The sequence below is a fragment of the Molothrus aeneus genome, chromosome 22, assembly GCF_037042795.1.
Source record: "Molothrus aeneus isolate 106 chromosome 22, BPBGC_Maene_1.0, whole genome shotgun sequence".
NCBI lineage: Eukaryota > Metazoa > Chordata > Aves > Passeriformes > Icteridae > Molothrus > Molothrus aeneus.
The window spans coordinates 7866164-7891143 of record NC_089667.1 but is presented as its reverse complement, the minus strand read 5'-3'; the positions used below and the strand labels follow the sequence as shown (position 1 = coordinate 7891143).

Genomic DNA, 24980 nt, shown 5'->3' with positions numbered 1-24980 from the left:
ACACAGCCACTGAGCACAGAGCTTGATGGAACGCAAGAGGTTAGAGGGAAGGCTGATGAGGACAGGGTAGGCAAAGGGTTTAGAAACACTGACTCAGCCCTTTTCCAGAAGCCACATGCTGTAACACAAGAGTTATCCATTGCTGATGAAACCACAGAACTGTTCAGATTGTGAGCCTTGCAGCAGTTCCTTGCTAACCATGACTGAGTCGTTGGGCAGCTGCAACACCACTAAGCAGCTCTCTACCAACAACAAGAAGATAGAAAACAACTCAGTCTCAAGTTAAAAGTTTGCGCACTGCACATGCAGGGGCATTTGGTGTTGTTTCAGTGAACCATGCTGTTGCTTAGATGGCCTCAGTAGCCTGTAAAAACCAGTGCCAGATTCTGGGTGTAACAAATGGTTTAGGGAATGAAATGCAAAGCAAATGAGAATTCAGCCACTCTAGTCCAAAGACTGCAGATGTGACAAGCAGTGATGCAAAGTCACACAGGCAGCCAGGACAAGCCTGAACAGAAGACACAGCACAGAAACCAAAGATGCTCCCATCCCAAGGCCTGCCAGGATGTTCGTAGCAACTGAGAGGAGGACATGCTGAGGCAAGGTCTAGGAGAGCATTACCTTTTGATTCTGTGTCCTGTGATGGGGTGCTAGCTTCTCGCTGTTCTCCGGAGTCCACTGAGATGCTTCGTTCCCGCTTCACCTTGCCCTTCAAGGAGCTGAAGTTTGGGACAGTGTTCTGGCTGTTTTTCAGTCCAGAGTTGCCAGGGGAAATCTGAGTGGCCTTGCTGCCATGGCTGCCTGCCCCCACGCCCTTTGAGCCCAAGTTACAGGTGGGTGCTTGGCTCACATTGTGGTGCTGGGCCAGGGCACTGCTGCTGCCTGCCTTGCCATGGCTGGGCAGTTTGTTGTCAGGGTGCATTGGCTTGGCTAAAGCTTCCCACAGTGCCAGTGGAGGGAGCTCGCAGGCCCTTCAATCAGAAACCTGCAAGAGAAAAGAGCAGCAAGTCAGCACGGTGCCCCTCACACAGGTGCAGCTGCTGAGGGCACAGCACAGGACCAGCGCACTGGGGCTGTTACTTGGTCACAGGGCCAGACAAAGTCCATGGCAAGGCACAACCCAGAGCTGCTCAGGCTGGGAATTAGCCCTGGCCCCTTTGAGCAAAAAATCCTGCTCTGCAGTTACTCACATCATGACAAGCTGTAAACTCTCACCCAGGCATGGCAGACTTGCCAGTACTTCAAGGAACAGCCACAGACATAAGAGCCCTCATTTCCAAGGCCAAGATGAGAAATGGGTGCTCCATGCCAGCCTAGCCCTTTGGTGAGTAGAAGGATGCACAGAGCTATTTTGCAGGTGTTCCCAAAGACATCTTTGTGACCCTAGAGAGAAATTGAGTGCCCTAGTGTTTTCAGGAATCCCCTTTGCTGATAAGTAAGTTTCCTCTGTGCTGCAAAACACACAGAAGACAGCTAGACAACTGAGCAGACAGTCTTGACACAAGCTTATAAAGGGAAAACTGGGACAGAGCAGGGGACAAAGGTTGAGGCAACCGAGGAGGAGGCAGAGAAGGGTTCCAAGGCAAGGACAGAGCCGGGAAGTGCAGACACTCATCAGACAAGCACTGCTTCTCCCAGGGGCCAGAGAGACAGTTCCAGCTCCTGCTTTAAGGCTCTGGGTGAGGGGGTGTCCACTTTAGCAGGAGCTTCCAGCCCAGCAGGATGATGCAATGTGCCACATACCTGGATGATGCTTTCCTGCTCAAAACCCAGCTTAGCTACCTGAATAGCCCCACAGCCTGAGGCAGAGTTTGGTAGAGAAGAGGAGGTTAGGGCAGAACACAAAGGTTTCTGGGCTGAGGGACATGCATGCAGCTAAGCAATGCTGCAGCAGCCCTCCTTGCAGGATCTAGTTGCTTTGGCAGAGTCTCATGCTCACACCTGGAATATTCCCCTTGGAACTCTGCACAGGCACTAGAGATGACTGGGATGCAGCTCTGTATCACACTGTGTATTCTGGAAGGCCACCACAAACCCTTGTTCCAACACACAACCCTAATCCTGTCACAGTAGTTTTTACTTCTTGTGGAAGCAGGAGGGAAGGAGAGTAAACCACATGTTCATGGAAGCTGAGGTATGAGACTGTTTGCTCACATCTGCTATATGCTTTGCATGACACCCCAACAATGCACCCGAGAAGCTTCCCTGTGCACAGGCTGAGAAACTTCCCAGCACACAAGGAAGGGGGTTGCTGTGGTCTGCTCCTGCCATTTGGACCATGCAGGCCAGATGCTGTGCACAGATTTCTTCTGCCATCCAGGGACAGGAAGCACCAGCTCCAGACCAAACTCCAGGTGTCTAGATAGTACCGCAAGAGCTCAGCAGCACTACACATGCTGCTGCTCCTGGCTTGCTAAAGGTGAGCCTGGAGATGCCACTAGCAAAAGCCAAGAGCTTGCTGTGCCAGGGCAAATCACTGCACCTTTGCAAAGAAAGCAGAGTGAAGCACATTTGGCAGATCCATAATCCCCAAAAGATTGCGATCGCCACAAGGCACAGGCTGCAGCCCATCATGCACCGTGAGGGAGTCCTGTGCTTGCAGAAAGGGTCTTCTCAGCACCTGCCTCCCTGCAAGCTGAGCCAGAGGCTGCTGGTATGCTATGCAAACATGTGGCACGGCTCGCCCAAGCATTCTTCCTTAGTTATGCACAGCTTGGCCTATCACTGCTTCCCAGCTAGGAGTTGTTAGTTGCTCCCTCCTCCTCCACCTCCGCCCCACACACCTCGGTGAGGGCTCTGCTCTAGCCTGGAGGAAGATGGTGAGCTATGGCGCTGATTAATTTTCACAGCACATAAGGGAGTTGCTAGCCCTTTAAGTGTCAGCCAGTCTCGCTTGCTCGCTCTTGTTCTCCAGAGACCTATTAATAGCAGCTGGAAAGATCACATCACTCTCTGGATATTTATACCCCTCATTCCACACCAGGAGAGATTTATGTCAGAGCTGCTGTCCCAGTGCCTGCCCAATTGCTCTGTCAAACCACTTGCAGGGGGAGGGGAGCTGAGTGGGGAAGGAGACACAGAGAGGGCAAGCAGGGAGGAGGAGAAGGTCCATATGGCACAAGCTGCAGCATTAAGCACACAAGCTGCCTGCAGTCGCTGGCTGGCCAGCCACAGGGAGCCTTCAGCCCCACTGGAAGAGGTTGCTGCCAGACAGCATTCCAGAAAGCAAGCCCTGCAGCAGCTCCTGCTGCTGGTGGCCCAGAGGCCCTCCCCCACCTCTGCTTTGCCGTACTCACAATCCCTGCAACACTCTGCACCACAGCCCCGAGGGTCACAAACCCACAAGGCAGTGTGTGGTTGCACCCGCTGAGGACGTGCTTCCATTTCAACGTGAGCTTGGGAGATCCAGGTCTGCCTGTGGCACATCTGCACAGGCATGATATTGTGTTTGTAACAGATCCCAAAATGCTTCACCGAAAATGTGAATGCTCAGCAGCACTGCAGCACAACCCTAGCAAAGCCCAGCACGGTGAATACTTCAGGGAGGGAGGAAGAAGTCTGGGGCCCTGAAAAGCCCACACCTGCAGAGTCCAGAGATACACCTCCTGTCCCCCTGGTTCTCAAATGAGACTGCATGGAACACACACCTCGATCCCAAAGGACCTGGCAGTTGCCATGACAAAACGTTCAGGCACTGCCTGCAGCGTGGATGAGCCTCATCAGCTGTGAGGTTCCTCCAGAATGGAACATTTGGGGGGCACCTACCTTCTTTCTTTATTTTGGATTAGGCTGCTGCTCCAGGGAAGTCATTCAAAACCTTGCCTGAAGCAGGATGGAAAGCTACCCTGGGCTGACAGAGGGACCTGCCTAAACTTTGGAAAACCTTCCTCTTCTAGTGACCACTCACAGGGATAACACTTGCCTCACAATTCCTAATGGGACAAATGCCAGAAGCAGCTGCCTGAAGATTGTGCTATGCTTTCAGGAGTAGCAACAGCTGGATTCTGTTGCAGATGGATAGCAGGGATCCGCCTCAGCCTCTTATCTGTCTGGCCGCAGCATGACAACAGGCATCTCGACTGCTATAAGCTCCTTCCCCACACCCTGAGAACTCAAACTAGATTTGAGCAGGCATGCTATACATCTGGGCCACAGAAGATAATTAACTAGAAAGTAGATACAGTGACACCAGGAGACAAACAATTCAAAACATCTTGAAAAGATGACTGCACAGAAATCTGTCTTTCTCGGCAATTTAGACACACCCACTCCAGCTTGGTAGTTTTAAAGACAATAGCAAACTTAATTCCCAGTCCTGGTTTCTGCCCCTGGCTACCACCAATCCGAAGCAAGATGCCTGGGTTTTGGGTGCCTTGATTCCACCATCATTACACAGGGGGACAACCCAGCCAACCTCATGCAGGGAAGGAGGCTTTCAAGGCACAGCAAGTATCTGTTGAACAAAGGGCTACATCCAAATGCAGAGAGTGTTTGCACCTGAAAAGTCACAGCTTTAATCAAAGGCTGGGACTGTAGTAGACAAGGAATCTTGAAACAAAACAACATCAACTGCTTTCAGGAAGTCTCCTCCAGTACAGCCTGAACAGCAGCAGAGGGAGAAAAGGAGTAAGCTCTGGGCAGGAGAGACTGGGCTGACATATTTGCAGTCTGGGAACCCACCCCCGCTGCATTCCCGGAAGACTTTTTCTGGTGAATCATGCTCCAGCTCTCTCCACAGGATGATAATGTGGATTCCCAACACAGCTGCAAAGATGAGGAGCCCACCCCTGCCACCAGCCTTGCAGCTTCCACATCTGGGAGTTGGCTGGCATTGCTGCTGTGCTATCCCTCTTGGAAGAAGGCACAAGAGAGGAAGCCAGGACAGCAGAGCCACGATGATTCAAAAAGGAAGGTGCTTCAAAACACCTCCCTCCCATCAGATGCTGGGAAAAGCTCTTGTGAAACTCAGAAGACTACCAAGTTGAGCACACACAGTGGATACCGGAACCCAGCCCTCTGAGCTGTGCTCCACAGCTCACAAAACCCAACATTCAAAACAGGTTGTGACACGGTGATGCAACACACAAAGTCATCGAACCCTTCTCTGCCAGCCTGTCCAGGAAGTAACAAAACCAGATTACTATTGCAAACACCCTCTAAGTACATAATCTATGCTGATAACCACCCAATCACTCACTACAAGATGCAATCTTGACCAATCCAATCCAAATCCCATGGACACCACCACAAACTCATGCTGAACACCTTGGCTTTGGAAATGAGAGGTCCTAAGCAAGCTGAAGGGCTTCTTGAAGAAAGACATTACGCAGAGAACAGCAGGAGAGACTCCAGAAACCCACTGCTCCTTCGTGACATACTGTGCACTCCAAATCTGGATGAGATCCCCAGCACATGACCCAACATCTAGATCCTAGATTACCAGTCCTCCCAGGGTTAACAGCAGAAGGGGTTGAACACCTCAAAAAAATACCATACTACATCAATAAAGTCAGTGTATTTCATGAAGGGAAAGACTACTACAAACTTTCCAGAAGTGAGATTTCTGAGGTGTGAGACCCTTGAATCATTTATGATTTGAGGGAAAACCAGAATCAGAAACTTGAGCTTTCCCATGCAAAAATCATTGTTTCAAAACAATAATTTTCACAAGACCATTCAACAGGTTTTGAGTCTGTTTCAGTGAGAAACAAACCCCTCAAAACCAGCAGTGAAACAGCATTGCTGTCAGCCAGCCAGCTCCAGCCAAGAGTCAGGGGGGGTTCGAACACCCAGATGAGCCTGAAACCGACCTGAGCCCAACAAGCACAGCTGCAAGACAATCCAAGACAATCCACTCTACAGCAACCAGTGACTGCAGGACCATCCCCCCGACCCCAGTAGGGGAACACCTGCCCGAGAGTGTTCATCACCAGCAACAACAGCTTTAACTCAGGCTGCTGCTGCTAAAGGCATTCTCATTTAAGCTTTGCTTTGGCCAGAGAGACTCAGACACTTGAAGACAGGGAGTTCTACTGGGCAACTCTGCTGACAAGGGTCATCTGTTTCAAATGTGTCATGAAATTATCTCACCCTTATATTATCAGACTGATAAACTAGAGAAGCCCTTTTTCACTCATATTTATTTCTTGGATCCTTCTCATGCCCTTTCAAATGGCAGAAAAGGTGGTGCCCTCGACAGGTGTATGGGAGGGTTCTACAAGACCTGCAGAGAGAATCTAGTGCTCTTTTGAATCCTAGCAGTTCTTGAAGTCATTTTGGCAGGCCCTGCTGATCTCCTGTCATTTGGAGGTGTCTTGAGAAAGGTGAATTTCTGTGGGGCTACTTGGCCACAACTCTCAAAGGTCTTTAGTAGAACAAAACCTCACATTCATGTTCCCCTCCACCGGGAGACACATATCCCATGTAACGTGGGTGGAAGCTGAGGCTCAGAGACAGCAAGGTGAATCAGGAATGCCATTTGCTTTCTGACCAGCACCCTACAACCTCTCTCCTGTAACAGCTTCAGCCCAATCAGGGTTAGAAGACCTCTTCTAGCCCTTACTTGTCCCCCTAGTTTAACAGTTTCTCCCACTCTTCTCCTCCTTACTGCAGCACCAGCCAGAGCCTGGTTTCCTATCCTGTGCTGAGGCAGTTTCCAGGTCTAACTTTAAATTTGCAGATCCTTCTAGCTTCCCAGTTTAACTAATGTATTCCCTACAGAAACCCTGCATGTGCCAAACATCACTCGACAGTCACATGTGGCTCCCCCTTGGGATGCTAACAAGGAATTGGCTCATACCATGGCTAGTGCATCTTGCTAGGGATGGGTCAGCAAGAAACCTGCAGGGAGCTGCAGGTGCCCCACACAGAGGGCAGAACAGCCACCTGTATGCTGCAGCTTGGCAGACTGCAGTCCAGTAACAGAATTCAGTAAGTCAGGAAGCAAACCCAGAAATCTCTTCCAAAGGTACTGCTGCTGCTCAGGGAGCTTCAATTTCCTCTGAGGCAGGATCTCATCTTGCAGTATATGAAATCTGGCCAGGACCATGGGCTACTGTGACAGCTGGACACCCCCATGCAGCCTTTGGCTGTGCTGGGATGCACAAAGACAAGCTCATCTGTACATGAATGGAGCAGTTTCCCTTCTGGCAGATAACACCACAGGCTGCTATGCAAGGCCACAACACAGACCTCCCTGGACATCTGCTACATGGGATGAAGAGACATCCTCAGGCCACTTCCACTGTGTTTGTGCACTGGGGTTACTGGGACTGGGCAAGTAATGCTAAAAAGCCTAGCTAGTGAGCTGTGCCTCACACTGCCTCTACTCTCTTGAGCAGCAGGGCTCACAGCTGAGACCTTAAGCCTCCACCTTTTCCACAAGAATCGCAAGGGAGACAAGTCTTGCCTAAGGTCACACATGTCAGGTAAATAGCTGATGTAGCTGAGCCTATGAGGACAGCCTTTTCACCTGCATCTAGGATTCAGTAACTGCTTTAGGATCCTTTAGCAATAACAAAAGAAGTCTGCAATGCCAGTAGTGTTCAGGACTGGAACCCAGCAATGCCAGAACTTCCTGAGGAGCTTCCAAGCTTTAACGCAACAGTTTCTGCTCTTTTTTTTTTTTTTTTTTTACAAGAAAGTCTCTTTGCAGGGCTCTGTGACAGACTAGCCATCGTCAGCAGGCAGGGCCATCACATTGGCAGCCTTCTCTGCCCACCTGTCTCCAAGCCAGAGACACAAGGGTTCCTGAGCACTGCAGGGTCTGCTGCCTATGGCCGGTCCAGCTTGATGCCGGCTGTCCAAAGCTTCACATGTTCTGGGTGCCCCACCTCCGGGCCCGAGGTGGAGCCTATGGGACGAAGCCACTAGGTGTCACCGTCAGCCAGGGCATGCAGAGCCTGGCCAGGGCTGAGCCCGTGCCAACTAGCGGCACTCCTGCCCGGGCTGGGGCACGGGGTGTGCACCCGGAGCCCCGGCTTCCTTGGCTCCTCAGCCCTCAGCCAGGGCCTCCGCAGTGTGCTGGGGAGCAGAGCCATGCACCACATCCCTACACTCTTTCAGATTAAAGCTGCATGGAGATGCCTGTTGCACACTGCAAGAGAGGGCTGGACATCCACCTTGCAGAAAATCTCCCTGAAACACTAGCTCTCCCTCTGAGCAAGCTCAGATCACTCTCCAGCCTGAAGAATGGCACAGTCCTTGCAGGCAGGGTCCCAGCAGGAAACCCTTGTGGCAGGGACTCCCCTCCCACCTCTCTCAGTGCCATGCACCCCAACTGCAGCCTGCTGTACCACCAGCAGTGCAACAAGTTTGTTTGCCTTTGAGGAGGGTCGTGGCAGACAGCTGGGGAAGAGCTGGACTCTTCCTATGCCCAATCCTGGAACTACATACAACATACAAAAGATACACCTGGACAAAAGGAAGAGGTTTGGAACAACTGCAGGCCTGCAAATTGCCTGGATTGCAGCACCATGTCTGTGCAACTGGGCACACGCATGTGTGTACCCCAGCACACCTGGGGAGGGGGAGCTGACCGAGGAATGCGGGAAAGAGGGGGAAGCAGGGTGGCTGCCCCAACACCTTGCCCCCACACTGCCCTCTGCCAGCCTGGACTGTAGAAGAGATGCAGTGAGCTGCTGAGCACTCCTCCAAGATTATAAATACCAGGCCCAGCAGCAGCAAATGCTGGGCTCTATAATTAAACCACGACTGAGGTCACTTCCTTTTCCCAGCAGCTCCCTCCAGCCCCCACCCCCTTGCCTCGTATTTGCATGCCATCATGACTAAGGCACATCAGGGTGTAAGGTCATAGGGAAAGCAGCTATGCAACTACCTCGCAGGAAATTCCACCCTGGGAAACCTTTCACCTTCCCCAGTGCAGAGAGGATCAGCACAGGCAGCTGATCCTGCAGCTGAGTGGTGGCAGCTGCCTGCAAGCAGTACTGGGACTACAGTGTTGGGCTGAAAAGGGAGGGAGAGACCTCGAGGAGAGGGGAGCCACTGCTCCCCATCTAGCTTTACCATCAGAGTCTGGGCTAGCACCGATCTGGAGAGGTTAACCCACTGTGCACCCCAAGACAGCAGCTGCTCTGCCTCCTCACCGTGCTTCACCTTTACCCCCTCGATACATAAAGCTGAAACTCCCCAGCTTCTGCCACTCGACAGGTGCAAAAAAGCAGCACAGCCTTCCCCACAGATCCAGTCCCGATTCTCAGGAGCTATTCTGCCCTTATGCAAACACTCACGCAACTCACAGAACTCCTCCAGAGACACAGTGATCTAACCCTGGCCAGGCCTCCAACCACCCAAAAAGGAAATAGGCAAAAAGAACTAGGAATTGCCCCATCTCACTAACTGCATCCTTCGGGGAGGCAGTGAGCCTTCTGTAGCAGCAGATGTACAACCACAGATGGAGAAAGGCCCGGAGGCAACCTGCCCTGGGGCTCTTCCCACAGAGCCCCTCTTCCCCACCAGAGAAGAGACATCTTATTAACTTACGACTGGCCAAGTGGGCAAGGGCTTCTGACATTCCTCCAGCTCTGAGGTTTGCAGGAGGCTTTGGGGTTTGCAGTGGTCCTTGTGGCCAGAGGTCAAGTGCCCAGACTCAAGCAGATCAAGCTCTGAAGCATTGCTTGCACTAGGTACAGTAGCTGGGGTCATCAAGTGCTTACAACTCAGCCCTTGGCCCTCCACAGTTAACTCTAGTTCTGCCCTTATTTAAGAAACAGAACATATTAAGGAAAGTTATTGCAACAATGAAGACCAGATTACAAAGGAGGGGAGAAGAGTGCAAAGGCTACTGAGTGGGAGGAAATAAGAGATCTTTTGGGAGCAGGACGGCCGTTTAAGTAATGATATAAATAAGTTATCATCGGGGTTTGCAGAAGAACTAGTTGGTGACTTTCACAAGGTATCTATTAGTTTTCAAAGTCCTCAGGTGTTTGGATTACCGAGCCAATTCTCCAGTCTCTGAGCTAGCATGAGATTTATCAGGGTTAACATCTCTGAAGACTGACACCCAGAAAGTTTCCTGTACAGAGCCTTACCATGCTATTCAAATGCCTCTTCCTCTCCCTTGTCCCATGGATTCTGGAGAGGAAGTTTGTGACAGAGCAGGGGTGCTGAGGCAGCCCTATAACCCCTGGAATCAGCTGATCAGGAAACACACATAGCAGAAAGCTGTGGGGAAGCACAACTGCTATCAAAAGATGGACAGTGCAGAGCAAGGGAGCAGAGTGGGACGCGATCGCCCAGCTCCTTTGGCCGGCGACAGGGTACTCGTTGTCCTCTTCAGCACACGGATATTGTGCTTTGGCTCTGAGCCTGCACCCGCAGCGAGGCACGCCTGTGCCCTCCAAGACTCTGTCTCCACAACAACAGGAACCAGAAGCCACAGCAGACCCCAGGCAGCTCATTGGCCCGAGATCACATTACAGGACAGGAAGGAAGAAGGCACTTTGATCAGTCTGGAATTGCTTTAAACAGGTTCCACATCGATATCTCAGCCACTGGAATTAACCCCCACCACCCTAAATGTCCCATTCCTAAAGACATGTCCTGCTCCAGCATGCACATCGGGGCCCAGGCAATCCAGCCACTGGCAGCTGCTCCCAAGGAAAGGTCATGGCAGAAAGCAGCCTAGAAGAAGGCAGAGAGCCTCCCTATGCCTTGCCAGAGGAAATCAAGGCTCAACGGGGCCCTACCTCTCTGGTGTATGTCTTTAGCACAGGCACATGCTAGCTGTCCTCAAAACAGCAGCAAGAGGCAATTTTAGAGGCAGCTGGCGGAGACAGGCTGGTGCTCTGCTGCAGCTCCCCTCCTCACACTCAAGGGCAGTGGGAGCTCCTCCACCTGCCTATGGGACCTCCTGCCCCATGCATGCCCATCCTACAGCCTACTCCTAGCAGGCAGAGGGTTAATGATGCCCAGGGAGCTGCAGGAAGCCTCTTCCTTGCCCTCTCAGGAACAATGGAGCCTTTGTGGGAGGCTGGGCAAGTGTGGGCAGATCCCAGGACTGGCAGTTACCCAACTGGGCACGTTGTTCCTGCCAGGTTCTCTCTCTGCCTCCTCAGGTAGGAGGAGAGCGGGTGGCTGCCAGCCCTTCCTGCGGGCCCTGGAAGAACACTGGGCAGCCCAGCCACAGAACACCACGTCAGCGTGCCCCGTGGCCCCGCCAAGCAACCTCTCTCCTACCGATATGTCTGGGTACAAAACGCAGTCAGACAGCCACAGACACAGAGCTGCCAGATGACACCACCATGCAGCAGACCAGACTGTGAGCTGGCTGAGCACTGCCAGCACTGCCAGCTTCACACCTGGGTATCCAGCAGGATCAGCTGTGCTTTCGGGATATGTGGGGGGACGGGGGGAGGTGCTGCAGCAAGCAAAAGCAGTTTTTCTCACCATAAAGCCACATTTTGATTGTGGGTGCAAGTGCTGACCTGGGACCAAAAGCTTCTGGGAAAACTGAGAACTCCTCCATGTGACACACAGGCAAGCAGTGAGAACACAACTGTGTGTGGGGGGACTACAGTGACCAATTTCCAAGCCCCCGCAGTCTGAAAGTGGAACGAGTAAGCAAGGAAGCAAGCAGCTCCAACATACTCCTCCTCTCTACAGATCTGCATCTCCCATGCCCAGCAGATCAGTGTACAGAAAACTTGGGGATGCTCTGAATTCACACTCTCAAAGCACAGAGCTGATCCCCAGGGCAACACGAGCACTCTACGTCACACTCCCAGACCTTCCAGCAGAGCTTCGTGCCCCCTTGGGCATGGAATCAGGGTATACAACAACAAACCCAGCTCACTGAGGCATACACTGAGCATCTGTACAAAACCTTTGGCCAAGCACCTGACTCTGGACAAATAGCCTGCCTTAGAGCTGCTGCATGCCACCTCTAACATAGGAAATGCCTCTGGCTGGTTCACAGGCGATGCAGTGCAAAGACAAGTGGAAAACAGCCCTATGAGACTCAGCACTGCCTCCCTGGAATCTCCATGCTAGGCACAAGCTGACAGGCAGAAAGCAGCTCCAAATATCTGGATTAGCTGAAGTCCCAACAGAGGAAAGGTGCAGCCCAGGTGCATGCCATGTGTACCACTGTGCACAACCACCGCAGTTCAAACCCTACAAGATCAAATGCCTGTGATCAGTTACGAGGGAGGAACGTCCTTTTCCACTTGATGCTGCAGCTGCATCCCCCATCTCACAGCAAGACTCAGTCTTCCAATTTTTAGGAGCACAAATACAGACCATCATTCTTGGACCTAGCAGCACCAACTCTGCCAGTAGCAACCACTTCTGTTTCTTTTTTATCCAGTCCCAGTGCCCTGCACTAGATCCAGAAGTGCCGCTGCTCCCTAATTTTGCCAGAGGCACACTGAAAAGCAGCTTGAGCAGACTCACACAGCTCCCCAGGTCTGCACCCCAGTTCATCCTTCGCTTTCAGAGCCAATGTCTTATTCCTTGCAACTCTCAGATAACTGCTCTGTCAGTTCTTTACATGTCCCACCTGAGGGCATGGCTTTCTTCCTTTTCCCTGATCACTTTCTCCCATGTCTGATACTCAGTTCTGTGAAGGCCACTTCAAGACATGCCAGACAAGTTAAATACAACACTACCTCAGACCCCAAAAGGGAGGCTAGATGCTCTCAAAGAAAGGACTGCAAATAGAGCTGTCACTGCAAACCTGCCATGCGCCTCACTTGGCAGCCAGTTCTGTTCAACAAAGCAGCACAGCCCCCAGATGAGTTTTGCTCTTCCCTAAACGCTCAAGCACAAGAGTCCAAGATGAGGGCAGGTAAAAACATTTGATGGATCTGACAGGGCAGGGTTTAATCTGTATCTCTTAAGAAGATGGCAGTGCCTGAAAGAAAACAGAGTATCTGCTTCCAACAAGGAAAAGGAAGAATCTGGATAACCTTTTGCTAAAAGAGAAAAGAAAAAAAAAAAAAAAAGAAAAAAAATCAGGGCAAGAGGGACAAAACAATCTTTGTCCTCATTTTGCTGGTCACGCAGGCATGGGGCAGCCGCAGTACCCGCTGCCCCAGCTTGGTCAGCAAATAATAACCACAACCAGCCCATTTTCACTGAGGTTTATAGAAACCAGGCTCCATGGTCTAGGGAAAGCTGCATCCTCTGAGAAAGAGGTAGAGCATAGATGGGATTTCCAGACTACACTGATAATCGGCTCACAGAAACCAGATAGGACAGCACACCCTCAGAGGTCATCACTTGGCTCTACCATGTTTGCTCCAGATGCTGTCCCTTTAAACATAGCTCCAGAGACCACACAAGGGTTAAATCTGCCTATAAATATCTGTTCTCAGCAGGGCTGCTGCTCTGAACCCTCCAGCCATCTGTTCTAGCTTTCCCCCATCTAAGACTCTAACATCTGAAACATGCTTACAATTCTTAGGAGTGCTCCCAAAAATAGACCAGTGCCATGGCTTAGCTCTGTTGCCAGTGTCTGTGAGCACAGGAGCATGTATACCGGTGCCTGTGCCAGCACAAGCCAGGAGTCATGCAAATATGAACATGTCTGCCTCTATGACAGCGAGCAGGCCTGCACCAGCATGGGTCTGTGCTGGCGTGGGTGTGCCTGCTTAACTGCAAATTCATGTGAATCCGCACGAGCGTGTTCATGCTGGTGTCAACCTGTGTCTGTACACGTGTGCATGTCAGTCCCAGCGCGTGGGCGTGAGAGAAGGTGGAAGCCTCTCTGCTGGAGGATGTGATGGAAGTCCTGCCGTGCCTTCTTCCTCGGTGGACAGCAACGCTGCAGGACACAGCCAGGCACCTCTCCTCCTGCAGCCCAGTTCCGCTTGGCCTCAGCAAGAAGTCCCACTGCACCCAGGCCCTGGCACTCCAGTCTAGACAGGGAGCCTACCCTACAGCACAGCAGGGAACAGAGGACACCAGTTCTCTTGTTCAGTGCTTGGCTCAGCAAATTCAGCAGTCCCACCTCTGGGCACCAGAACCTCACTGCGAAAGCAAGTGAAGCCTGAAATGTGTGAGGCCCAGGACACACCACCCTGCTCACATCCAGCTGCAGCTTGCAGGATTTTCTCAAACACTCCAGAGAGAACATGGGCAAGGTTGCAGTTGTAACAGTTTTGGAGCAGAGTGGGCTCCAAGTCTCTCAATAGCTCTTTCCAAACATCCCAGACATGAGTGGGTTCACCCTTCTGACTGCCAAGGCCATTAGCCTCACTCCACATGGGCAAATCCAGGAGACAACAATCATCTTCATGGTCAAATGCAAAACAGGAAATGAGCTGTCAGCTCCCAGATCTGGACATACCGTCCAGGAGCAGACAGACCATTCTCCTGAGCATCCTCAGGACACAGCACCTGCTCTGTGCCAAACAAAGCTCATTCTCGAACTCCCATTATACACTGGAGACCATCACAAACAAGCTCAGCCCGCGCTGCTGGCCCTGCTGACACCACATTGCAGGATGATGTACATGCACGGCCTCAGGGAGGGGACATGCAGTGTACATCCTCAACAGAGTGACAACAGCCCGAGGATGAGACAGCAGCTACAATTTCATCTCTAACTACTTCCACAAGAGTGATTTTCCCCCAAGTAAAACTACAGACAAAGCTCCAAACACTCAGTGCCTGGTTGGGCAGGACAGGGCTTTTTCAGAGCGCTCCAGTTCTACCAGCCCCTGTACCCCACGGTGATGGCAAACACCTGCCACAACACAACACAGCACACGTGGTGCTGAGCATCCTTGTCCAGCACATGCACACACAGAGCCCATGGGCAGGTAACACTGTGGGGGCTCCCTCACAGCTGCCCCCAGAGGGATGGGCCAGCAGGAGGGACCAAGCCCACTGAAGTGTCATTTGCCTTTTTTCCAGAGTGCATTCAAAAAGGCACCTGACAAGTAGGAAGGTCAGAAGGCAGAAAGTACATACCACCACAGTTTTACTCAGGACTTGCCAAGCTGCCCATTGCCTTTCACCCCTCTGATGTACTGGAGATAGCCAGCTAACTCCAAGAACTATAAGCAAGACTTCTAGTGAAGCCTAAAATGTAGGTTCTCCTTCAACTCAGGTGACAACAGAAATGGAAAAGAGCTTCATAGTCCAGCTCTTTATTTCAGGGAAACAGCCTCAGCAGACTGAGTCAACACAGCTGTACTCTGAGAGAAGAAAAAAAAAACCATTGATTCAGGTATTGATTTGCTGCAGGAATTTGTGTTTGTTTAGAAGTTTGCCCATGGGTCAGACCTTGTTACAAGCATCTTTCCTGGTGATGAGGTTAGAAACAGACTGTGCCAAACTCCAGTCACCTGCCTGGGGAGCAAAATGCAAGCAAATCTGGAAGTTAAGTAGTCCCTCAGGGATGCTTTCCTCCTCCACTCCCTCAACTTTAAAAACCATGCTGTTGGGTGGAGGAACACCACAAACAACTGTAAGACAGCACCAGCATTTGGAGGAGTCCAGCTAGGGTGTAAACAGAGGGGCTGAAGGTCAGGCAGTTTATCAGAAGTTTCAGATCATGAGATGGAAAGGATTTAAACAGCAGATCCATTTCAGGATTATTTTCCCCACCCCTATCTATCAGAAAGAGCACTGGGATTTTGAGATCCCCACAGGTTTGCAATTCAACCAGGCAAGGACTGAAAAATGAACCAAAACTGAACTGACAAGTCTTATTTCCTTCTCTCTGGCAGAACCAAAAGGTTAAGTACCAGGATCAAGTAGACATCCACTAACAGAGACAATTACCAAAAGCACTGCACACAAAAAGTTCCTGTATGGGGTCAGGTCCCCAGTGTGCTCCATGTTTGGTGGAAAACAATAGTGTCCACTTCAGTACCTGGCCACAAGTGTCAGCAAACTGCAGACCACTAGATTCTTTTCCAACCATTCCTCCTCCTCTTCTGCCTTGCATGATTGCTGAGTGAATGACCACAAATCAGTTTAAGGAAAAAGGGTGGCTCTGTCAGGCACAGTGATTCCAGAGAGACACTCAGGTATTGCTAAAAAGCTCTCCTCTTCCCACACCTCATCAAGCCTATGGGCATAAGCTCTTAAAAGATGGGAAAGGAAAGAGAAGTGATGACAGACTGAGGACTAGGCGCTAGGCTGGAGATACATCCCCAGTGTTCTCCTGACCTGAAAGCTCCCCTTACCGCTCAGCAAGTGTGCAGCATCCATTACCCTCTACTAATTTCCAGCCCCAGAAATCTCTGCCAACACCAGGTCCCAGCATCGCTTCTTGTTTTTCCTCCCCTCTTCTGAGGTGGGGGCACAACTACATGTCCAGAGACATACATCTTGGGGAATAACAGAGCTGTCGTTCCCCTCATGTCTACATTCCCCACGTGGCAAAGATGCTCAGCCTTACCAGCAGCTTGTGAGTACCTTTCCCCACTGTGTTCTTAAGCCTTTGTCCATCTTTCAGTTCCTTTCATTTCAACAGAGCAAAATATTGTGAAGGATTTACTTTGCCTTTTAACTTTTCTTAGCCCATGACATCCTTGCTAAATAAAAAACAGTAAATCAGTTCCTCCCCTTCCCCACTTTTGCTGCCTTGCAAGTATGTCCCGTGATTAAGTTGTGAGATATGAGAGAGGAAGCAACAAACTAGTTCAGACCAACGTGGGTATCCTCCGCTACTTGGAGGCTCACAGCAGGCAGCCAGCTGCTTACTCTCATGCAGCCCCCTTGCTGAAGTACACAGAAGCCAGTCAGACTGGAGAATTTGCTGCATTGTATGCATTTGAAATAGCAAAAAATCAGCACAGAAATTAAGAAAATCTGTCTCTGAAGCCAACTGGACAATTTGCATCTGAAAACTTCTCGCTGGAGGAGCCTCCCTTATTTACAGCTAAGTTTTATTTCTGTGGGGTGTCACATGCAAGCTGGGACACACACTGAGATTCCATGACTTGCCACGATCTGTCAAACAGTTCAGGGTGGAGCTAAGGCTTGCCACAAGGAAGGAGCAGAGTGAGTACTTAGATCACACCTGCTTCACCCCTGTACCATCTCCTCTCCACCCTGAGAATGGGTAACAAGGCTGCCCATATATGGGGCTACAGAATTTGGATGCCCAGAAATTTAAGATGCTGATACCCAAACCACAGGCCACAGCAAGAAAACCACCCCTTGTGCTTCCATTCTCAAGATACATTGTGAGCAGCCCAACAGCATGAGGTGCTCGAAACCTGGCCAGCTGCCCATGCAGACTGCCATCAGAGCGGCCAAACACCCCTGGTTCCCCCCAAAGCGTGTCTTGGCCCTCTACAAGATGTTGGCTATTCACACAGGAGTTGCTGGCTCCCATCTTCCCCATGGAAGAGACAACTTCAGGGTACATTTCAACCAGACCATCCCTACACCAACAGCAGCCAGGAAAACACTCAGGAACCTCACACAGCTTCCTGCCCCCTGAAAGCCAGCCCATGTCCAGCATAGCTTCTGGGTGTCAGGGTCCAAAGGAGACTTGACTCTCAGCTCCCATCCTCCCAGGCCAGGCCTGCATGGCCTTGGGCAAGGCACTTCACCTCTCTAATTGCCTGTAAGACAGCAGATGCTGCCATCAGCCTGCAAAGGCCTGAACGCAGCAGGGAGCTCCCTCTCCTCCCAGGCAGCATCACTGTGAGCAGAAGCAAGAAGGCAAAGCCAGGCTGCCCTCCTGTACCTTCTCTCCCTAGCCTGATTCTGAAAATAAAAGCCAGCTTCCATTTGTCCCAGCCCCAAGAGAGAAGGCGGCAGAAAGAGGTTTGTTGTAAATACATGAAACTGTCGCTAAGTGAAGGAGAAAAAAAAATCCGGGGGGGAGGGGGGGTGGAACAAGGGAGGGGACAAAACCGCATTTTTACTTCTGGTGGCCAGCCAGCTGACTGACTCAGCCAGTTTGGTTGCTTGCCATATAGATTTAAAAACAAAACCAAGCCTCGGAGAGAGAAGGGGGTTCGGATGAATGTGCTTTTTTCTTGTGTTTCGAGTAAATCCTAGATGAGCCCAGGATATGTTTAGTAAAATGGCTTCCCTGCCTCACTGTACCCAGGGGTGCAGCACAGCGCAAGGCACAGCACAGGTCTGCCAGTGCCAGTGCAGTGTGAGACTCCAGCTAAGGCACTTTGCTCCTGGCTAATCACTGGGTCTGAAAGAGAAGTGCAGTGAAAGCCCTAAGGCTCCAGGGCTACCTTCAGAGCTGGTGTCCTGCAATCACCTCAAGGGCTAGGGTCTTTGCTCTGGGTCCCCAGACATATGTCACATGCCTGATGGGTGGCATGGCCAAGGCTAAGATGACCTGCTCCATTCAATGTGTCCTACATCTGCTGAGAAGAGGGCTGTAGTGTCTAGTCTGCCTGCTGCTGCAGCTGCTCTTGGGCTATGGGCTACAGCTGAATTCTGTGGGCACCTCCTCACCTTCGCCTGTTTCTTGCCAGAGGAATGTGCACAGGAGGTGGGAGGAGCAGGGAAGAGGTTGTTTTGAAATACCAGCTCCCATTTTATTTATCTGGATCCCACAGTGCCCATGGCATGGTAGCCACTTGTAAGAGTGTTCTGTTCCCAAAGCACTGTACAAACAAAAACACGTGCTCCCCACACCCTTTGCAGCAACTCAACATGCTGGCATGCTCAGCACAGCACCAGACAGACAGTGCTCACTGCTCCACGCCAACTCGGCACTTCCATACAACTGGATGGTCACAAAATCCTACGTGAATAAGCAGTTCTTGGCACTTTCCAGCTGCAGCAGTCATTACAAACACTAGCTGGTGAAGGAAGCCTCATGAGCCTCCCACACAGTGATCTCCCATAGAAACTGGCCAGCCTCCCTGGCAATTAATCTGTCGCTCACTGCAGGGAGTGCAGATAGAATAAGTTACCTAAGGAGCTGACGACAGGTAAGTGCCAACCCTGCTCCTATTCCCATTTCAAGATAGCAGAACTGAGGCAAAGAAAAACCAAGGCCCTGTCCACAGCTGCCCCAGCCATCAGCAAGGCCAAGAAGAAAACTTTGCTCTTTGGTTCCCAGTCTCCAGCATGGACAATAAGACAATACTGAAGTGTGGTCCATCAGCAGAGGCCCACTGGCCCCATGGGGGCTCAGAGGAGGGGTGCAGATGTGCACCCTGCAAGTGGGGGAAGCAGGTACAAGATTCCCCCAGGGATTGCTGCAGCAAGGCACCTGAGAAGGCTGTTACTGCCTGCACTGGCTCATGCAGAGAGCAGGCAGACAGACACAAGTACAGCAGCCAAACTGGATGGGACCCACCAGTGCAGGGTGAGAGGCACTGTTCATGAACCAGTGGCTGGAGCTCTCCCCAGCCTTCAGCCTTCCCCAAGGCCTGCCTCACTTTATAGAGGTGTTTTGGGCTTGAGCAGGAAAAGCACAGTGCGGGGCTACGGACAAGGTAGGGGAACAACATGCAGAGGTTTGCAGCGAGCTAAAAGGGGAGATTTAATAACTGTTGGAAAAAATGGCTGCTTTATTGCAGGCAGCTTGTAAACCCTGGAGCCTGAAGGTCTGGGAGTAATTTCTCCCTCCCACGTGCTGGGCTCAGTTTGTACTGGGGGTCAGAGGCCAGTGCTTTTCCAAAGCATTCTGGGACAGATGCCAACTGGAGCAGGCTGCTCAACACCACTCCTGCAGCAGGGCCTGGGCTTTGAGCAGCAGGCTGGAGCTACTATTAACCCTTTGCGGAGTGATTTCTCCCTTCCCCCTCTCCTGGCTCCATCCCTCCAGTGCAAAGAAGACAGCTGCTGCAGGCCCACTGGGGCCACCCCAAACGAGTCTGGGCTAGGGAGGCCACTGGTCTCCCAAAGGGCCAGCTGGTGCTGCAGTGCTGCCCAGGGCCTGTGCTGAGCTCCCTGTGTGCTGGCTCAGTGTGCCCCTGAGCCACTGGTGACGGAGTCCTACCCGTGGGTCCAATCCAGGAATTGGACTCCTTGCGGAGGGAAAACGAGAGCCCAGAAGAGCGACAGCCAAGCACTTCGGGTAAAGTCTTGCACCAGCCTTGGCATGGAGGGAATGATAACTCATAGGAATGCACCCAGCACCACCAGAGAAGGAAGAAGAGCCAGGTACCACTCTCCTTGAGCCCAGCACCAGTCCCTGCAGTCCAGACACCTACACCTGCTATGCCACTTCTTTCTGGGAAGCTTTTGGGCACAAAGTCACAACCAGAAGTACTAACCAAGGTGCTCACAGGAGAGAGTGCTCCCATGTCAAGGGTCCTGCAGGACTCTTGGCACCCCTTCTCTGCTCAAAGGAAGGATGTCCTTCCCAGCAATCTCCTGGGCCCTGGTGCTCCCTCTGCCTCCACTTATCAGTGCTTTCTTCTCAGGATAACATTGTGCCCAGCTGCTTTCCCCTGCACTCCCTCACTAGTCTCCTGGGGGAGGCAACAATTGGCCTCCACATGGCACCTTCTGCTTTTCCTCAGCATTGGGTAAACACCAGAACCTACCAGTCCTTGCTTCCAGCTGCTGCTGACATCCCTATTCCCTGGTGGGGGTTTAAAGGCTGCCTGCCACAGCCCTCTAACCTCCTTAGCTGTCTCCTCCTAGGCTCTGGGACAGGTCTAGATGTCTGGAGGAAGCATGACTTTGCTGTGTCACTGAGTTGCAGCAGCTTTGGATCACCCGTGCAGGCAAGAGCATGGCTTCCAGCAGCATTTCAGCTTCCCTTCTCAGGGATGTGTGCGAGTGTTTCTGGCCTGCAACCCAGCCCCTCTGCTCCCACCCAACTAAGTATTGCCAGCACAAAAAGAAGCGAGCTCAATTCTGTTTCTCAGTGGCATCTCTCATCTCCCTCTCAAACATATGCCTGATCCTTCCCTTGCTTCATCTCCTTTGTGCTCAGCGCCACACCAACAAGGAAAAGGGGCCTGTGACTACTGCCCAGGCAGACAGGACACCCAAGCACTCAACTTGGGTCTGGCTGCTGGATCTGCTCCAGGCTCTTTCCTTCTGTGCAGCAGCACTGAGCCCAGCTGGCACCCAGAAGTGTGCACCTTGGCCCTGCCTGCCATGCAGCCCCTGGCCTTGCTGCTCCTGTCAGCCAGACACTGTCCTACAGCCCCCATCTCTGTGCCACATCCATCACAGGCATTCAGGTGATTTTGCAGGCTCCTCCAGCAGCATTTACATGGCATCCACACAGCCCTCCCACTACTACTTCTTCTGACACCAGGTGCAGTCACTGTCCACAGTCTTACTAAGCAAACAGGGGGGCCAGAACCTACTGTCAACCACATGTCAAGCAATACTTCTCCACATAACACCAAGCTTCCACCAAGCTGCCAGGGGGGATCTGGCTGTGCCTCTGCACTCCTCCATTGCAAAGATGCTCACATGAAGATGATGATCCCTTCTCCCTCCAAACACAGAGTTGTGCCTTCTTGTCTAAATCAGTTCAAATTGTGCTCACATCTTTCTGATCCAGGTACAAAATGGCAAATTTCCCTACTAGCTTTGTTTATCCCATCTTTCCAAGCTCCTGATTTCATGTCCCACCTGCAATCCCTCCAGCTCCTTCTTCCAAAACTGCCTTTACAGTCAAAGCTGCAGAATCCTCTTTCATCCTCTACCATCCCTTCTGACTAATCCACATACCTCAGCCCTCCTTCTGGGCATGCCCTGAGATCACAGACAGGCATCGTCTTCATGCTCCCAGCTACTGCTTCACTGGTTTCAGGAGAAAGGAGTTTGCTACGCTTCTCATGCCCACTTCATTAAATCCTTCTGCTCCATCCCTCCCAGCTCCTCTGCTCTCCAGAGAAGTCCCCAGGCTAGAAGCATACAAGATGCAGCCAGAGCATTTTGGCAACTGTGGCTTAGAGGACTGCCTGAGCTTGGGGTAAAGGCTACTGCCATACCTTCTGGTGCCAAACACTGATACCTGCAGATGGGAACCTGGTGCAGAGAGACTGAACCCACAAAAATACTGCTTTGCCAGGGGCTTCCTACTGCCAAGATGGCAGGAATATCAAGCCTGGGGGTTACTCTCAGGAGACAGAAACCCACAGCCCTGTGGCCATCTACACCCAAGGAGCACATCATCCCACTACTTGGCCAGAGAAGAAAGAAACAAAAGCTCCCGTCCCCTGGAAGGGGCTGCATGAATATCTGCAATAGTGAGCTTTGCCTCCCTTGGCTGCACGTGACATACTCAAGCCAGACACCGGCCCAAAGCATCCAGCTCTGGCACCAGGGCTGCAGTTCACAGCTGACCTACCCACATCTGCTCCAGTCAAACAGCTCCAAGCTTTTTGCCCCAGACTCCATGCCTGCCTCAGGCCCCAGGCGCTGGCTGGAGCCCTGCCAAAGACAGGGCTGCCTGTTTGAATCTTAAGCCAGAACCCAGTAAGAATCACCTTTAATAAGCCTTTCTCCTCCATCAGGCACCCTGATTTTTTTCAGCTACGGTCTTGTGAAGCAGAAGGCTGCTTGGAGCCAAGCCAGCACCAGGGAAACCACCATTTCAAGGTCCTGCGAAGGTGTCTGTAAGAGCAGAAGGAGCCTTGGTAGGGCGTGCAGGAGTGATGCAAAGAGCAGGCTGTTTGCTGGGAAGCTGCTGCTGCCTGCCAGGAGGCAGTGGGGGAGGAGGCAGCAGATGTCCGCAGACAGCCTTTGCCGAGAGCCTGCAGCGCTCCAGCCCAGTGAGGGGAGGAAGGCAGCGGCTGGTGCCGCTGCTGCTGCACTCTGATGGAACAGGACAAACACCACAGGCTCCACCGAGAAAGCTTATGCTGCTTTTCTCTCCAATAACCACTACTTCAGCGATGGGAAATGGGAGTCCTGGCACCTCAGCTGGGGTTAGAGAAAGACTTCAGGATGACTGCTGAGAGACCTCAAATGCAGGAGGAAAAATCCCTGTCATGAAACTATAAGACCCTTCTTGTCCTGGAAGCAGTGGCAGCTGCAAACCCCAGCACAGCTGTTGTGCTGGGGCCAAGTCTGTCTAAGGGGCCCTGGGCGAAGGCAGTGTGCCACAGCCCATGAGCTGCCTTTACTCCTGGCATACACAACAGCTGGACACTCACAGTGAGACCCCAGACAAGTGCCTATGGGTAGATGCACAGCAGAAAGAGGAAGAGACACCAGCTCTGGCTGCAGCCCCCCCTTTGAGCACTGGAGCCAAAAGGAGACACCCCTTTCCCCCCCGCCCTTTGCAAACGGAGGACACTGAACAAGGCCACCAGCGCCGTGGCAGTCAGCCAGTGAGCCCAATCCCAGCCACACTGCTTTTGTTGTGAGTATGAGCTGCCGGTGAGGCTCCAAGTCAGTCCACGTGGTTCTCATTTCCTGTCCCTGGGTAGGGAAGGTTGGCTTTCTCCCCATCCCACAGCAGTGAGGCTGACCAGAGGAGCTCTACAGCCAGAAGCTACCTTGCAACTACCCCTCTCCCATGGGTTCTGTCCTGAACCCAAGATGTGGTCAGCCAAGCAGCATTGGGCCTGACAAGTCATACGATGATGGGGAGCAGCACCTTAGAAAATTGGTCCCTTGGCACTGGGACCCCCAAGGGCAGTGGCAGGTCCCAGGAAAACCATCCTACCATCAGAGAGGATCCTGTGACTACAAGACTCTCACTCAATTTCTGCCCAGACTGTTCAATGGGACCTGAAGACTCCCAGAAAAATTGGCATTTACCCGTTTCAGACTGAGAGGGACTGACTTCACCCAGAGGAGTATCTTTGGCTTATTAAGCAATACCATCCACAGGCTTGTTCAGTTCAAATCAAATCATTCCTGGGTTCTTCCTACAGCATACTGAGATGCAGCCTCGCACTTGGGTCCACTTGAGTCCTCTTAAAATAAAAATTAATTGATATGCAAATCAGACAAGGCATTAGACTAGTCTACTGGCCAAGGGCAATGCACAGATTCCTCACTGTTCCAATGCTACAATCCCAGCTCCCCCACACTCCTCCTTTCTGAGCCCAGGGTCAGCCATTAGCCATGACTCACCAAAGCAGGGAGGACCCACAGACACACACCTGGTGTGCAAAATGTGGCCTGGATGCCACATGTTCTGAGCCAGGTCCCAGCTTTGCCTCATCCCCTGCCTGACAATCAGCATGTCATGTCTGGCAGAAGCACTGCTGGGCTCTCACCTGATGCTGAGCCACTCGCACAGGATCCGAGTCAAAGTACGGGCACATTAGTATCTGTGCCCAGTGGGGAGGCAAGGAGGCAGCAAGAGAAGTAAGAGCCTGATTTCCTGGACTGTTTGCTACTGGGATTCTCCTATAGTTTCCAAGAAAGATCAGCTCTTTGCATACCCCTGGTTGTTTTTCCAAAAAAACTGCAAACAGCCACCACAGCCCCAGCCACTGGACCACCCACAGACAGAAATAGCCACAGATCACACAGTCAAGAGCAGCCACCCAAAATGCTCAGGACCAGGTCTTGGAGGAAGAACAATGCCAAAACATGGCATTACTCTTGGATATGGCCACCTCTTCTTTCTCCCCTTCCAACTAACTAACCACCAGCCATAGTTACCCTCTTCTGCAGTCTTGTTTCAACCAGAGGCTGGGCAAAGCAATTAACTTCTCCATCTGGTTGCAGGGAGATGAATACAAACGTCATCACCCACACAGGAATCAGCAGCCCTGAGCAATGTCAACATCATCCCTTTCCAGACAAGAGCTTGGAAAATGGCACTGCCAGCATCGGCCTCAGAAAGAGAAACCCCAGGATGGCTGGTTTGCTCCTCTGCTGTTAAACCCACTGTGGACCTTCACGGGCCCCTCCAAGGACCTGTAGGGAATTCTGGGGAACGGACTTATCAATGGCAGCCTATTATTCCAACAGCAACAGAAAAATGCCTGGGGCCCTTAAACTAGGGTGGAAAAAAAAGGACGACTAAACCCTACTAATAAAAGGAATACATTTTAATCAGTGTAGGACTTTGTGAAATTACTTTTGATTTAAAAAGCATAATAAACTAAATTATAAACATTTGCCACCAGTAGCCGAGTCTCTGA

The 24980-nt window shown here is 51.7% G+C and overlaps 1 protein-coding gene across 2 annotated transcripts in view; it reads right to left on the bottom strand.

Annotated features, from left to right (window-relative positions):
- BCL9L (BCL9 like) overlaps positions 1–24980 on the bottom strand; it is a 47595-nt gene that overhangs the window by 12851 nt on the left and 9764 nt on the right. For both annotated transcript variants that reach the window (XM_066564340.1, XM_066564341.1), the window contains exon 2: positions 622–985. In XM_066564340.1, the coding sequence (XP_066420437.1) occupies positions 622–922 (301 nt within the window). In that variant the 5' untranslated portion in view covers positions 923–985. The remainder of the gene's footprint in view (positions 1–621; positions 986–24980) is intronic.